The sequence below is a fragment of the Schistosoma haematobium genome, chromosome 3 (assembly GCF_000699445.3).
Source record: "Schistosoma haematobium chromosome 3, whole genome shotgun sequence".
NCBI lineage: Eukaryota > Metazoa > Platyhelminthes > Trematoda > Strigeidida > Schistosomatidae > Schistosoma > Schistosoma haematobium.
The window spans coordinates 12,047,108-12,062,720 of NC_067198.1; the positions used below are offsets into that span (position 1 = coordinate 12,047,108).

General features: G+C 36.0%; 1 protein-coding gene across 2 annotated transcripts in view; it reads left to right on the forward strand.

Moving 5' to 3' along the window:
* MS3_00005007 (uncharacterized protein) overlaps window positions 1-8,498 on the forward strand; it is a 65,913-nt gene extending 57,415 nt beyond the window's left edge. For both annotated transcript variants that reach the window (XM_051213014.1, XM_051213015.1), the window contains exons 38-40: window positions 3,590-3,674; window positions 3,890-4,066; window positions 6,824-8,498. Coding sequence is in view for 1 of the 2 variants with exons in the window: in XM_051213015.1 (XP_051068950.1) it covers window positions 3,590-3,674; window positions 3,890-4,066; window positions 6,824-6,943 (382 nt within the window). In the remaining variant the exon portion in view is untranslated. The remainder of the gene's footprint in view (window positions 1-3,589; window positions 3,675-3,889; window positions 4,067-6,823) is intronic.
* The last annotated feature ends 7,115 nt before the right edge of the window (window positions 8,499-15,613 follow it).

A 15,613-nucleotide genomic window follows, 5' to 3' on the forward strand; every position in this document is an offset into this window, starting at 1 on the left:
TACTGACGATCACAGAGTCTATATGAAATCTATAGTCAGAACAAAGACAACTTGGCCTCAAACTTTATCTGTTTCTGAACGTAAAAACAATCAGATCAGTACAATAATTAAGAAAATTACAGTTATTAAGTGAAACGCACAAACATACCGACCAGCATTGCGCGTCTCATAGAAATGAATAAAATTATGAGTTACACTAATATAATAGGGTAATAATGTCTTTCACTTGGTAAGTCACATGCAACAAGGATAGTTTACAGACACATCAGACCAAAATAGGTTGACTAGTTGTTGCGCTTCCTTCTATCTCCTGTTATATAAACACGTTTTACTCATCTGCGCTTCGTCAAATGATACACCTCCGTAAACTAACAATAAATTATTTGACGTAATTACATCCAGATTATCACATTCATTAACTAGCTTTATGAGTGGTCGATTGTTCAGTATTCCTTCAACCTCTATTAAAAACGTCTCCACAAACTTATCCGTCAATACCTACTGAAACACTAGTGATCGTAGAATTCTTCTTATTGACTTTATGATGCGTTCCCATATGCCGCCTTGATGACTAGCTCTCGGAGGGTTAGTGCCATTCACAACCTCTTTCCAGAAGAGCATTTGCTATTTTTACTCTGATCCCGACTACACACAATCTGTCTAAGACTGGCGTCGGCTCCTCTGAAGTTTGAGACGTTGTCGCTAAACACATGTTTTGGGTGATCCTGCCTAGCAACGAATCTCGAGAGAGCGCATAAAAATGAGTCAGTGTCCAAGGTGTGGGCAATTCCAATGTGAACTGCTATAATAGACAGGCAAGCGAACAAACATTTATTTATTTATTTTAACACATACATATTGGTACAAGGAGGCACCAAATACATATGCGCCACACAAATCTCATTTGATATATGTGAGGGCTGTGATACTGACCGGGTGCCCAAACCGATGCAGGCGGTTTTCTTAGGAGGCCACACCCGGAGCGTCCGACCTGAAGGTCTGATCCACAACGCAGTGTAGCATCGTAAGGAGATGCAGTCCCATGGTAGCCGGTGACCAATGATTGGTTCATACGCCATTTGTTCCTTCAGGATACTGGAGCCCATGTACACGATTGGTTTTGAATCAGGGTTTTCCAACTCTCCTAGGTGAACTCTCTATGTCCATCAACCCGGTTAAAGTGCCGGACATTCGATTTCCGTCCTCTCAATTCCGTAAATAACATCTCAGCCACCAGAAAACAGTGAGTAGGACTTCCCTGGCAGAGGCTATATACGCGTGGCCATGTGAGAGCATTTCAAGAGAGAGAGCGGACTCTCCCCACTCTCGGCCGTACCAGGGCATTCGGGAGCGCGAACAAAGAGCCGTATCGTTTTTCAACGACTTGCCTCGTTTTAATGTAAAATGGTCCGAAATAGTCTACGCCAACAGAATTGAATGTTGGTGAGTAAGCTCCCAGGCGACATCCGGGTATTGGAGCTATAATCAACGATTCGATTGGTTAGTTATGGACATAACTAACATCCCACAAGCGGACACCACGTCCAGGCTTCGTTACCGTCGCGCTCAAATAATCGGCCTCTTCCAGTAGACACAGGTTCCGTATGTCACGGCTGATCTCTTCGGTTGCTGTCTTCAGTCGAACAGTTCTGACTCATCCATCTGGACCATAATTGACCTGTCTAACTATAGCTTTCGGCCACAGATTTCTCGGTGATCCAATATTATTTACCAACACTAAGTCTCCCGCTTGTAGACTCCTTCTTATGTCCAACCACTTGGATCTCGCCTGAAGGGTTGGTAGTTACTCCGTAACCATCTGTTCCAGAATAGGTTGGCTAGTTGTATTTGTCGTACGTAGCATCTGTCTTTGATCCAATCGGGTTTGTAGCCCCAATAATACTACTAGCCAGATTGATCTTACGAGATACCTGTCGGTAGAGACTAGACTGGGATGCAGAGTTACCCATGGATTGTCAAGCGAAGCGGGATATTTAGTGTAGACATATGAAAGAGTTGAGCTACTTTAGAATTCCAAGATGCCTGAAACCAAGGTTTGAACCATCATCTGCTCAAATTCATTGTTTTGCCGATGCTTCCGAGGTTGCGTATGGTGCTTTTACGTATATTCGTTATAAAAGTGTGTCTGGTCAGATTCATTGCTCATTTCTGCTAGCTAAGTCTAGAGTTGTTCCTCTAAGACTTGTCACTATGCCCAGAATGGAATTAACAGCCTGTGTTCTGTGTACTAAGATTGGAAAGCATGCAAAGGAACAGTTAAATATTCCCATTTCGTCTGTCATCTATTGGACGGATTCGTTAATTGTGCTTTATTGCATAAAAAATACGACTAAAAGGTTTGAAAAGTTTGTGAGTCACAGGTTAGAAGCTAAACATGAGTTGTCTACGCCGAACCAATGGAGATACGGGAAAGGTAAGCTGAATCCTGCGGATCACGCGTCACGTGGACTATCACTAAGTGATAAGGCTAAAATAAGGGAGTGGTTATAAGGTCCGGGATTTCTGTGGGAGGTAGAAGATAAGTGGATTAACCTAGTAAAGCGAGAGAACACTGTGGCCCATGTATTAACAGAACATTTTGGACCCTCGAAATGCAATTACGAGTTTTGTAGATCGATTTAGTAACTGTAACACCTGGTTCAAAATGCTGAGAATATTCTCTCTATGTAAACGGTTCGTCGACAATATGAGGATGAGATTAGACAGAAGACCGTTAATTCTTGGTAGATTGAGATTGGAAGAAATTGATAATGCGAAGCAGGATATAACTAAATTGGTTCAAACGATCTCCTTACCCATAGAGATGGAGACATTAAGGCAAATACAGCATAAAGACGAGCATGGTAATACATATGAATCACAAGAAGACCGAGGAGAAGTAGGTGGATGTGTTTCGAATAAGGAAATAACACTCCATCTAATGTCTGCTGGTAAGAAAATGTATATATATCTGTAGGACAAATTAAGTCCTACAATTTTTGAATCATCTAGATGGTCGACAGATCACATGTGCAATTTTCGACTGGATAATTACCTTTTTATTATTGTTGTATTTAGTATGCATCTGAGCGATCAGAGTCACTCCAATTAGTATGGATACTGACGATTTTCTGCACATACCGTAACCTTTGAGTAAAACCTGCCTTTGCACTTTACACATTTTCTCTTGTGTTCAAGTCTCTGTGTCGATTTAGTGCAAGGCTATTAGAAGCGGCTAGGTTATTTGATCGAGGCGTTCGGTGAAAAGATTTATCACATAGATACATTGATCTTCTACACATTCTCTTCAATCAACCAGCATTTTAATATATACTGTGATTTAAAGTAATTGATTTCAGAGAGCAGTATGCAACAGGTAACATAGAAAATCTGTTGTCGTCCAATTATAGGTGATAGATCAGTGTTGTTTTATTTGTCTAAATTGATGCTCCAGAAAATCGTCACTTTGTTTCGAGTTGTGTATATCTCACTATCACCTGTGTGTTGAGTTCTTTGACCTACAATCACTGATACTTGTAACGTAAATGTTTTTAATGGTAGCGGTCCTTTGTGTTATTTTTTCATTCAGATTGTATTTGGCTGAATGTCATCTTATCAATTGTTGGAAAATTCTCATTTGTAATGAAAATGGTGATTTGGTGACAGATTTTACAGTGAGTTTTTATGCCTAATATATTGTTTACGTTGTACAAATGTAAACATTGTTGATAATATGTCTGGTGTTGGCTTTCGATTTCTGTGGTGTATTTCTTCTTATTATTAATAATTTTCTAATCCTTTAGTCAATATTTGTACGTTTTATTCGATCCCATCCAAAGTGTACAACTACCGACATCATGGTGAATACTTTCTTTTCTCTTTGGAATAGCTTGATAATTCATCAATAAAAGTTACTGGATATTGTGCGAAGTTACTATCACCAACTGAAGACAATAGTTCAACATTGATCTATCTTATAATTGCAACATCAGATAATATTTTACGTGTTCTAGGATGTGCAATAAACAATCCAATCACAGTGGTGAATTCAAAACAGTGGAAACAGGTAAGACTGGTATGGAAAAAGCCAACTAGTAAATATGTCCATTTTGTGCATATAATCTTCACCTATCTGTACAAATGAATGTTGTTGAATGTTGTTAGGCACAGTTAGTTATTTTAGTTAATTTGTCAGTTGACAATGCAATGAATCAATGTAACCCTACTGAAAATATGTAATTACTCATGTCCATGTTTGCCTACATAAGTTGAATTGAATATCTGGTTGTTTGCATGAGTTATTGATTATGTAATTCTAGAATTGTAGTTCTTTCATTAGTTCATGTTTACACAGTGATAACTAAACTGGTATTTTTCTAACTTCTCACTCTTGCTTTCTTTTCTTATTTGGTCTTTTTTTAAATAATGTGTTTCTGTGTTTGGTTGGTTTAACTTATTACCATTGTGTTTTGCAACAATTTCATCATGAAATAATGTGAGTTGGGGAACTTGGTGAAAACTATTGTGGTGGTGAGAAGTAGCAGTTTGTGCAATACTGAGGAGTTTTGTATGTGAAACAAAACAAGTACCTAGTGCTTGGTGATTTTGGGTAGTGTTTTTGTATCGTCGTCATAACGTTTTTCAAACAATATTTCTCGAAGGAATATATTCACTTTGTGCAGTGACGATTCCGATCATACTGATGATTTTGCGACGAAATGAGCACGGTTTAATCGTGTTACTTACTTACTTGTTCCTGTTACGCCGCTCGTAAAGCGTCGGACACTCATCAGCATCCTTCATCCAACTCTGTCCTGGACAATCCTTCCCAGTTGTTTTCAGTTGCTATCCATCCTTTTGATGTCTGCTTTCCATTTCCGACGTTGGTGGTTCGACGGTTTTCCTCTTTTCCGTTTCCCTTCAGGATTCCAAGTTAGCGCTTTCCTTGTGATGCAGTTGGATAGGTTCCGTAATCTATGTCCTATCCACTTCCAACGTCTTTTCCTAATTTCCTTTTCAGTTGGAAGCTGGTTTGCCCTCTCCCATAGTAGTAGGCTGTTGCTGATGGTATCCGACCAACAAACATTGAGTATCTTGCGTAGAAAATTGTTTATAAATACTTGTGGTAGTTGACCAAGTTTCAGCTCCATACAATCGCACAGTCTTGACGTTTTTATTGAAGATCCTGATTTTTATGTTGTCTCGTAGTTATTTTTAGTCGCAGATGTTCTTCAATCGTAGGAATATTGCCATTGCTTTGACAATCCGTGCCTTTACATCTAAACCAGATCCCCATTGTTTATCAATGATGCATGTAGTCAGTAGTTATCCTGATAAAGACATTTATTCTGGTTGATAAAAGTCTAACTTTTCAAATCATCAATAAACATTGATTCATTTTACTGTTAACATCTTGTTTGATTAAGCAGTTATTACCTAACGATGATTTATAAATTTGATTTTTTTCGATTAATGTCAATGGACGATGTGAATTAGCTACGGGATAATTTTGATCACTTTCGTTACCTGGACAAATGTTGTTTTAGTATAGTTTAAACTCTCGTGGTTTGACAACTGCCTCATGTGTTCATAAAGTCATTCAATCGGCATTTATTAAGTTTGAATGGTTGGAGATCAACCCTAAAACGCTCTCAGTCATAAGTTTCAGATATTCGAAATTGATAATCGACTGAAGTTTTGAGGACAGATTAAATTACATTGCTCATCATGATGGCTACATAATTTCCTCCTGTTTACATAGTAATGTGCCAATGAAAGATTAAACCTTTTCAGTGACCTAATATATTCAAGTAGATTGTGCTGAGTATATTTGCTATGTGAGATGTATTTAGTTAGTAAATCTGAAGAGGCTTGTCTTGTGTAAATCTTCAGGACTCTCCATCTGAATGTACCCGCATTCCAGTGGTGATGTTTACATTAAGAATTGAGCCCTACTAATGGGTTATGTTGATTTCAAGTTGTAACAGAGTTCAGATGGTATATTTCAGTATTAATACTCTAATACAATCAATACAAATAAGGTTCTCTTTTTTCCTAAATTATCATTGTTTTTTAAACCATTTTATTTATCTTAAAATTTGTTTTTTTTCTGATAGTAACTAATTTGCAATTAGCTTCCATTACCTATTAATCGTCAAGTGAGGAATATACAAAAAAAGAATCTAGGAGCCCTTCAAAGCTGTTTAGTATTATATCAGGTCCCTTCAACAATCTTACATCATGGAGTGATGTTGTGTAGCTCTGAATTTCACATTGAATTCAATATGTTTTGATTATTGAATTCATGTTCATTTGTTCACGATTTCAAGTCGACACTATCAGTGAATAGTAGACTGTCTCATGCTCAAAATTGTTCGACTTTACCCACTCTTTTATTTTGCAACGATGGTTTTCTTTATTATTGAAATCTTTTAGTCAACCAGTCAGTGAGAATGAATAAGTTCGCGGTATAGAAAAGTATAAGACGGTTTTTGTAATTAGAGTCAGGAAAATGTGAATGCATCTTGACCATAGCGACTGATTCTAACCCATATCGAATATCTTCAACCATTGATCAATATAAACACGCGAACCCAAACTATATAGTCTGCAGCTATCAACCTGTTTCAGACTAATTGTGTAAGTGACTTCATGAGTCGATGTCACGTTTATAAGTCAGTCAACATGTATGGAATGTGTGATGACCAGCCGTACTTTCTATTTCACTTAATTTTCCTGTTTCAATAGTCATATGTATTAATTCAAGTTACTGTATTGAATGTGTCCAATTTTTTCAATGATGAATATCATTTTTTCTCTAAAGGTTGCTATGTATCCAGTTGAGACAGAAATCACTCAACTTTATACTCTTGATGGTGATAGTCAATTGAAAATTCTTGCCGGTGATAGACAAGGACAAATTCATTGTTTTATATTATTGTGATATGTACACATACATGCAGATAGAGTCTGTATGTTGTAAAACTGTTTTATTTCTTTTGGAAAAACGTCTTCCTGTTAATTTTGCTTTTTATATTTTAACATCGAGCTAACTTCTTTCTTTCACAATTATTTCCTTAATAATATGTGCAAATGAATAATCATGAGATGGGATTGTCTAATGTCATTTATGGTGATCATTTATTATTATAACCAGATTGAAAACATGTTAACCTGTTCTTTTAAAATGTATTTATTTCATAAAATACTTTGTTCATTGAGTAGTGGGTAGTGAATTTCAATCAGTCGATATGTTTCTTAACCTATTTCGTTTAAGTGATCGTTGGATTATGATGGAGTGCATTCTAATCTTTTAGAATTTCAAAAGATAGACAAATAGAACTGAAAGATCTGTATTGCACATAAACTCGATATTCTAATCAGTGAAGTGTTTTGTTTACCATTATCTTAAACATTCACAATAGACTACTAGAGAGAAAGAGAGAGTTTGTGGATATCAAAGTAATTGAATATTGTGCTTATTTTCTGGACTAAGTAATAATCAGTTCACTTTCAGAGAACATATCGACAATTGTGTAGGATGTGATCATCTTTGTCCCAAACTCATTTTCTACCTAGTTAAATAAACTAGAGCGACATACAAACAAGGAGAGGTTACATGGTGAGGCACAGTTGTGTAGAGATGAATTGACTTTTGAAATAATTCAGCAGAACAAGACAGATGCTTGTTTTGATGCAGTAGTAATTTGTGATAGGCGATCAACGTTCATGAATGTGTATAATTTTCAGATGATTTCATTTGCTATCATAAACCAAATCACAAACCAACTATGATAGATGTTCGATTGTTAGAACTGCGTAAGCTACATTAATTAAAATTAAAGACAGATATGCCTTCGAAATACAGACTGAATCATATCCTAAGGATCAGTAAAATTTCCGTATGAATTTTCTTTACTTTCCCAAAAATAGTGATACTGAGTAGAAAAATGTAGTTATTGTCACATCCTCTAGTTGACTACGGCAGAATACGACGTGTAGAACGCTACAATCGCAAATCAAAAGACGGAAGAAGCAAGGAAAGTGATTATTAGGTAAGACACAAAAATGTACAGAAAGACATGGGCATTTATGATTATTAGTATTGGCTATAACATTATTATAATCCGGCCAACCCGCAAGAAGGCGAGCTATGCAACTGTCCAAAGGCAGCGTGCCACGTTGACATTACAAAAGGCTCTATCAGGTTATTCGGTTCCTTTCGAGCCTCTGGAGGGTTCATCGTGTTTCTCGAAGCGATCCTAACAGTTATCACCATGTACGATAATGTCATTTAATAACCCAGTAAAATACAAGTATTTCATCACATAAAAAACACCGTATTTGGTGCTCTATCAAAACCAGAAGATTTGTAAGTGCTACTGAGCCGACGGTTTAATGATGCTAAAATATGCTCATAATCTGACATCTTACACAAGACACACTTATGTTGAACGAAGTCATGAAGTGCATATGTGAACTGATAAGATGTAGGCAGGTCGAACACGTTACATCAAAGGTTTATCGTAGCACAAATTATCTTAAGTTTTCTGTTGAACACAGACGAGCGAAATAGACTATAAATGAAGAACATGTATCTGAAGGAAAATCAAATGACAGACGGTGACCACTTCAACTAACCACTAAAACCAAGGACAAAATACATGGCTCTTAGGTGATGTGTCGTATTATGTGGTGGATTAGTTCAAAATGGGAATTTTGAACAGCATCCACGATATCTGCGATTCACCTATTTTCCATACAGATACATCTGTTGTTTATGCCTGATCATTTATACACACTACTACAACCGTTTATTTCCATTAAGATATTAGGCGAAACAACAGATCAAACCATCAACTTAATTGGATACATAAACATGTACAAACTAAGAATTTCTGAATCAGTCAGAACTAGATGAGCACAAATGAATGTACTATATTTGCAATTCGTAACCAGTGCGCAATCAAGTACGGAGGAATCATCAGTTAGTACAATTACCACAGCTACACAACCGAGCAACTCCTACACTTCACCGACCCTACCCAGTGGTGAGACTTTTACAAGCACGCCCTATGCTGCCCACATTCACTATCTACCAGTAAACACATTGACAACACAAATGTGGATTGTTTTAAAATTATATTATACAATATCAAATCACATTTGTACAACATTAGAATCACATTGTTGTCCAGTATTCTCTTCTCATATTCTCCTTCGTGACCTGCCATCTTACCCCTATCAAAGGAAAATAATTAGAAAATACAAATAAGCATCATTTTTAAATTGCATTATAACACGCATTTAGATTATACTAATCAGCATGGTGGCTGGCAAAACAGTCAACATGCATGAGACCTAATTTGATAACTGTTATCCTAATTATTATAACAATCATCATGAAAGTTAAAATACTAGGCAGCTAATCGAAGATATGATGATCGTCATAATATTTAGTGTAACAGTTATGAGAAAATATAACACAAAATATAACGAGTTTATTATGACAATAGTCATCAAAATACTCAGGAAAATAGGTAGCATGATATTCCGCACAATAGGCGGAATAATTGTTCTCATTACCGAAAGTAGAACGAAAACAATAATGGTGAGAATGGTCGCGGCCATAATTGTAATGTTTGTACTAATGATCTGAACAAAAATTCACAGCGGAAAAATAGACAGCCGTTCACTGAGTGACCAACTTTCAACTGATTTTTCTGACCGTTGCATGCTAATTAATACATAGAACTGACATTTGAATTTACACGATCGATACCAATCAGGTGACTGCCAATCAGTTAACTGTATATTCAAATTTGGTTTAGTCTGTATATATGATGATGAAAATAATGCGACAAACAATTGTCAGACGTGTAATTAAAATTAATTTTTATGCGATTCCTCATGGTTTCTGTTGTTGATTGAAAATCTCCACTATTCATATTGGCAAACAATCTGACTCGTAGCTTGTCTATCCGTGAATGTGTAGAGTATTCAAAACTTTATGTTCATTTAGTGGATAAAATGTGACAAAAATTATTTTGAAAACTGTTTCCATTGTAAGTCATTATGTTGAGGAATATAAACATTTTATATGACCGGTCAGAATGAGTTACACCTGATATGCTCTTAGTGAACATATATATATATATTGGTCTCGGTCCAGCTGGAGACGTTGTAGTTTGTTGTTTTGAGGTCACTCTATTATATTTCTGTTACCATTTGTGCAGTTCCGTTATGGTGAACGAGAACGAACAGGTGGGACAAACAAATGCATTCGAATACGGAATTACAGAATGCCTTAATTTAGTAAATTCTGACTGAGAACCATACAGTAAATTCTTCATTTGCGAAATGTCAATCAATCGTCTCAGCCTTGACTATTCCTTCGTTTCCACACCAATCGCTCTCTCTTTTCATCCTCTTTTCTTCGATCTTATTAACCTTCTACTGCCAGACACTCCACTTTCGAGTGACGATACATACTACTTATATCTGTCGACATCTGTAGCACACATCACACTGTGACTCTATTCAGTCTAATCAGTTCTTCTAAGTGAGATTAATGTCCACACCATATCCATACTATGTGGGTATGACACTGATTTATTATCCAAGAATATTCTTCATTTCATGTGTTTCAAGAACATCTAAGTAAAGCCACAAAGTTAGATTTCTGGGTCTCGGTAGACAGTATATATACTGTGTTATATATATATTGTGTTCTATCTTGCAAACCTTTACATGTCTTCTTTTATAAGCCATGTTCTCTGTATTTATTGTTTCTCACTACCAATACTCGTAAAATTATTCCCCATATTTCTGGTTGTGTGCGGCCATTGGATTTCGATAAACGTAAGAAATTTCTGTAAAGTCCCAATGGTAATGTGCCTCTCTGAACTATTGTGACTGGATCTTAATGTAATAAGAACAAACTGACTTCCGTTGCTTTCCCAACAGAAGCTTCATCAAGTGAATGACATTTTCTTTGGAAGTCACCAGTAATGTGAAATATCAGTTGAAAGTTGATCACTCACTGAACGGCTGTTTATTTTCCCGCTGTGATTTTCTGTTTATATCATTAGTAAAAACATTACAATTATCGCCGCGATCCTACTAACCATTGTTGTTTTCGTTCTACTTTCGTTAATGAGAACAATTATTTCGCCTATTGTGTGGAATATCATGCTTCCTACTTTCCTGAGTATTTTGATGACTACTGTCATCATAAACTCGTTATATGTTGTGTTATATTTTCACATAACAAACATGGTAATTGGCTTTCTGTCAAAACCAGAAGATTTGTAAGTGCTACTGAGCCGACGGTTTAATGATGCTAAAATATGCTCATAATCTGACATCTTACACAAGACACACTTATGTTGAACGAAGTCATGAAGTGCATATGTGAACTGATAAGATGTAGGCAGGTCGAACACGTTACATCAAAGGTTTATCGTAGCACAAATTATCTTAAGTTTTCTGTTGAACACAGACGAGCGAAATAGACTATAAATGAAGAACATGTATCTGAAGGAAAATCAAATGACAGACGGTGACCACTTCAACTAACCACTAAAACCAAGGACAAAATACATGGCTCTTAGGTGATGTGTCGTATTATGTGGTGGATTAGTTCAAAATGGGAATTTTGAACAGCATCCACGATATCTGCGATTCACCTATTTTCCATACAGATACATCTGTTGTTTATGCCTGATCATTTATACACACTACTACAACCGTTTATTTCCATTAAGATATTAGGCGAAACAACAGATCAAACCATCAACTTAATTGGATACATAAACATGTACAAACTAAGAATTTCTGAATCAGTCAGAACTAGATGAGCACAAATGAATGTACTATATTTGCAATTCGTAACCAGTGCGCAATCAAGTACGGAGGAATCATCAGTTAGTACAATTACCACAGCTACACAACCGAGCAACTCCTACACTTCACCGACCCTACCCAGTGGTGAGACTTTTACAAGCACGCCCTATGCTGCCCACATTCACTATCTACCAGTAAACACATTGACAACACAAATGTGGATTGTTTTAAAATTATATTATACAATATCAAATCACATTTGTACAACATTAGAATCACATTGTTGTCCAGTATTCTCTTCTCATATTCTCCTTCGTGACCTGCCATCTTACCCCTATCAAAGGAAAATAATTAGAAAATACAAATAAGCATCATTTTTAAATTGCATTATAACACGCATTTAGATTATACTAATCAGCATGGTGGCTGGCAAAACAGTCAACATGCATGAGACCTTAATTTGATAACTGTTATCCTAATTATTATAACAATCATCATGAAAGTTAAAATACTAGGCAGCTAATCGAAGATATGATGATCGTCATAATATTTAGTGTAACAGTTATGAGAAAATATAACACAAAATATAACGAGTTTATTATGACAATAGTCATCAAAATACTCAGGAAAATAGGTAGCATGATATTCCGCACAATAGGCGGAATAATTGTTCTCATTACCGAAAGTAGAACGAAAACAATAATGGTGAGAATGGTCGCGGCCATAATTGTAATGTTTGTACTAATGATCTGAACAAAAATTCACAGCGGAAAAATAGACAGCCGTTCACTGAGTGACCAACTTTCAACTGATTTTTCTGACCGTTGCATGCTAATTAATACATAGAACTGACATTTGAATTTACACGATCGATACCAATCAGGTGACTGCCAATCAGTTAACTGTATATTCAAATTTGGTTTAGTCTGTATATATGATGATGAAAATAATGCGACAAACAATTGTCAGACGTGTAATTAAAATTAATTTTTATGCGATTCCTCATGGTTTCTGTTGTTGATTGAAAATCTCCACTATTCATATTGGCAAACAATCTGACTCGTAGCTTGTCTATCCGTGAATGTGTAGAGTATTCAAAACTTTATGTTCATTTAGTGGATAAAATGTGACAAAAATTATTTTGAAAACTGTTTCCATTGTAAGTCATTATGTTGAGGAATATAAACATTTTATATGACCGGTCAGAATGAGTTACACCTGATATGCTCTTAGTGAACATATATATATATTGGTCTCGGTCCAGCTGGAGACGTTGTAGTTTGTTGTTTTGAGGTCACTCTATTATATTTCTGTTACCATTTGTGCAGTTCCGTTATGGTGAACGAGAACGAACAGGTGGGACAAACAAATGCATTCGAATACGGAATTACAGAATGCCTTAATTTAGTAAATTCTGACTGAGAACCATACAGTAAATTCTTCATTTGCGAAATGTCAATCAATCGTCTCAGCCTTGACTATTCCTTCGTTTCCACACCAATCGCTCTCTCTTTTCATCCTCTTTTCTTCGATCTTATTAACCTTCTACTGCCAGACACTCCACTTTCGAGTGACGATACATACTACTTATATCTGTCGACATCTGTAGCACACATCACACTGTGACTCTATTCAGTCTAATCAGTTCTTCTAAGTGAGATTAATGTCCACACCATATCCATACTATGTGGGTATGACACTGATTTATTATCCAAGAATATTCTTCATTTCATGTGTTTCAAGAACATCTAAGTAAAGCCACAAAGTTAGATTTCTGGGTCTCGGTAGACAGTATATATACTGTGTTATATATATATTGTGTTCTATCTTGCAAACCTTTACATGTCTTCTTTTATAAGCCATGTTCTCTGTATTTATTGTTTCTCACTACCAATACTCGTAAAATTATTCCCCATATTTCTGGTTGTGTGCGGCCATTGGATTTCGATAAACGTAAGAAATTTCTGTAAAGTCCCAATGGTAATGTGCCTCTCTGAACTATTGTGACTGGATCTTAATGTAATAAGAACAAACTGACTTCCGTTGCTTTCCCAACAGAAGCTTCATCAAGTGAATGACATTTTCTTTGGAAGTCACCAGTAATGTGAAATATCAGTTGAAAGTTGATCACTCACTGAACGGCTGTTTATTTTCCCGCTGTGATTTTCTGTTTATATCATTAGTAAAAACATTACAATTATCGCCGCGATCCTACTAACCATTGTTGTTTTCGTTCTACTTTCGTTAATGAGAACAATTATTTCGCCTATTGTGTGGAATATCATGCTTCCTACTTTCCTGAGTATTTTGATGACTACTGTCATCATAAACTCGTTATATGTTGTGTTATATTTTCACATAACAAACATGGTAATTGGCTTTCTGTCAAAACCAGAAGATTTGTAAGTGCTACTGAGCCGACGGTTTAATGATGCTAAAATATGCTCATAATCTGACATCTTACACAAGACACACTTATGTTGAACGAAGTCATGAAGTGCATATGTGAACTGATAAGATGTAGGCAGGTCGAACACGTTACATCAAAGGTTTATCGTAGCACAAAAATTATCTTAAGTTTTCTGTTGAACACAGACGAGCGAAATAGACTATAAATGAAGAACATGTATCTGAAGGAAAATCAAATGACAGACGGTGACCACTTCAACTAACCACTAAAACCAAGGACAAAATACATGGCTCTTAGGTGATGTGTCGTATTATGTGGTGGATTAGTTCAAAATGGGAATTTTGAACAGCATCCACGATATCTGCGATTCACCTATTTTCCATACAGATACATCTGTTGTTTATGCCTGATCATTTATACACACTACTACAACCGTTTATTTCCATTAAGATATTAGGCGAAACAACAGATCAAACCATCAACTTAATTGGATACATAAACATGTACAAACTAAGAATTTCTGAATCAGTCAGAACTAGATGAGCACAAATGAATGTACTATATTTGCAATTCGTAACCAGTGCGCAATCAAGTACGGAGGAATCATCAGTTAGTACAATTACCACAGCTACACAACCGAGCAACTCCTACACTTCACCGACCCTACCCAGTGGTGAGACTTTTACAAGCACGCCCTATGCTGCCCACATTCACTATCTACCAGTAAACACATTGACAACACAAATGTGGATTGTTTTAAAATTATATTATACAATATCAAATCACATTTGTACAACATTAGAATCACATTGTTGTCCAGTATTCTCTTCTCATATTCTCCTTCGTGACCTGCCATCTTACCCCTATCAAAGGAAAATAATTAGAAAATACAAATAAGCATCATTTTTAAATTGCATTATAACACGCATTTAGATTATACTAATCAGCATGGTGGCTGGCAAAACAGTCAACATGCATGAGACCTTAATTTGATAACTGTTATCCTAATTATTATAACAATCATCATGAAAGTTAAAATACTAGGCAGCTAATCGAAGATATGATGATCGTCATAATATTTAGTGTAACAGTTATGAGAAAATATAACACAAAATATAACGAGTTTATTATGACAATAGTCATCAAAATACTCAGGAAAATAGGTAGCATGATATTCCGCACAATAGGCGGAATAATTGTTCTCATTACCGAAAGTAGAACGAAAACAATAATGGTGAGAATGGTCGCGGCCATAATTGTAATGTTTGTACTAATGATCTGAACAAAAATTCACAGCGGAAAAATAGACAGCCGTTCACTGAGTGACCAACTTTCAACTGATTTTTCTGACCGTTGCAT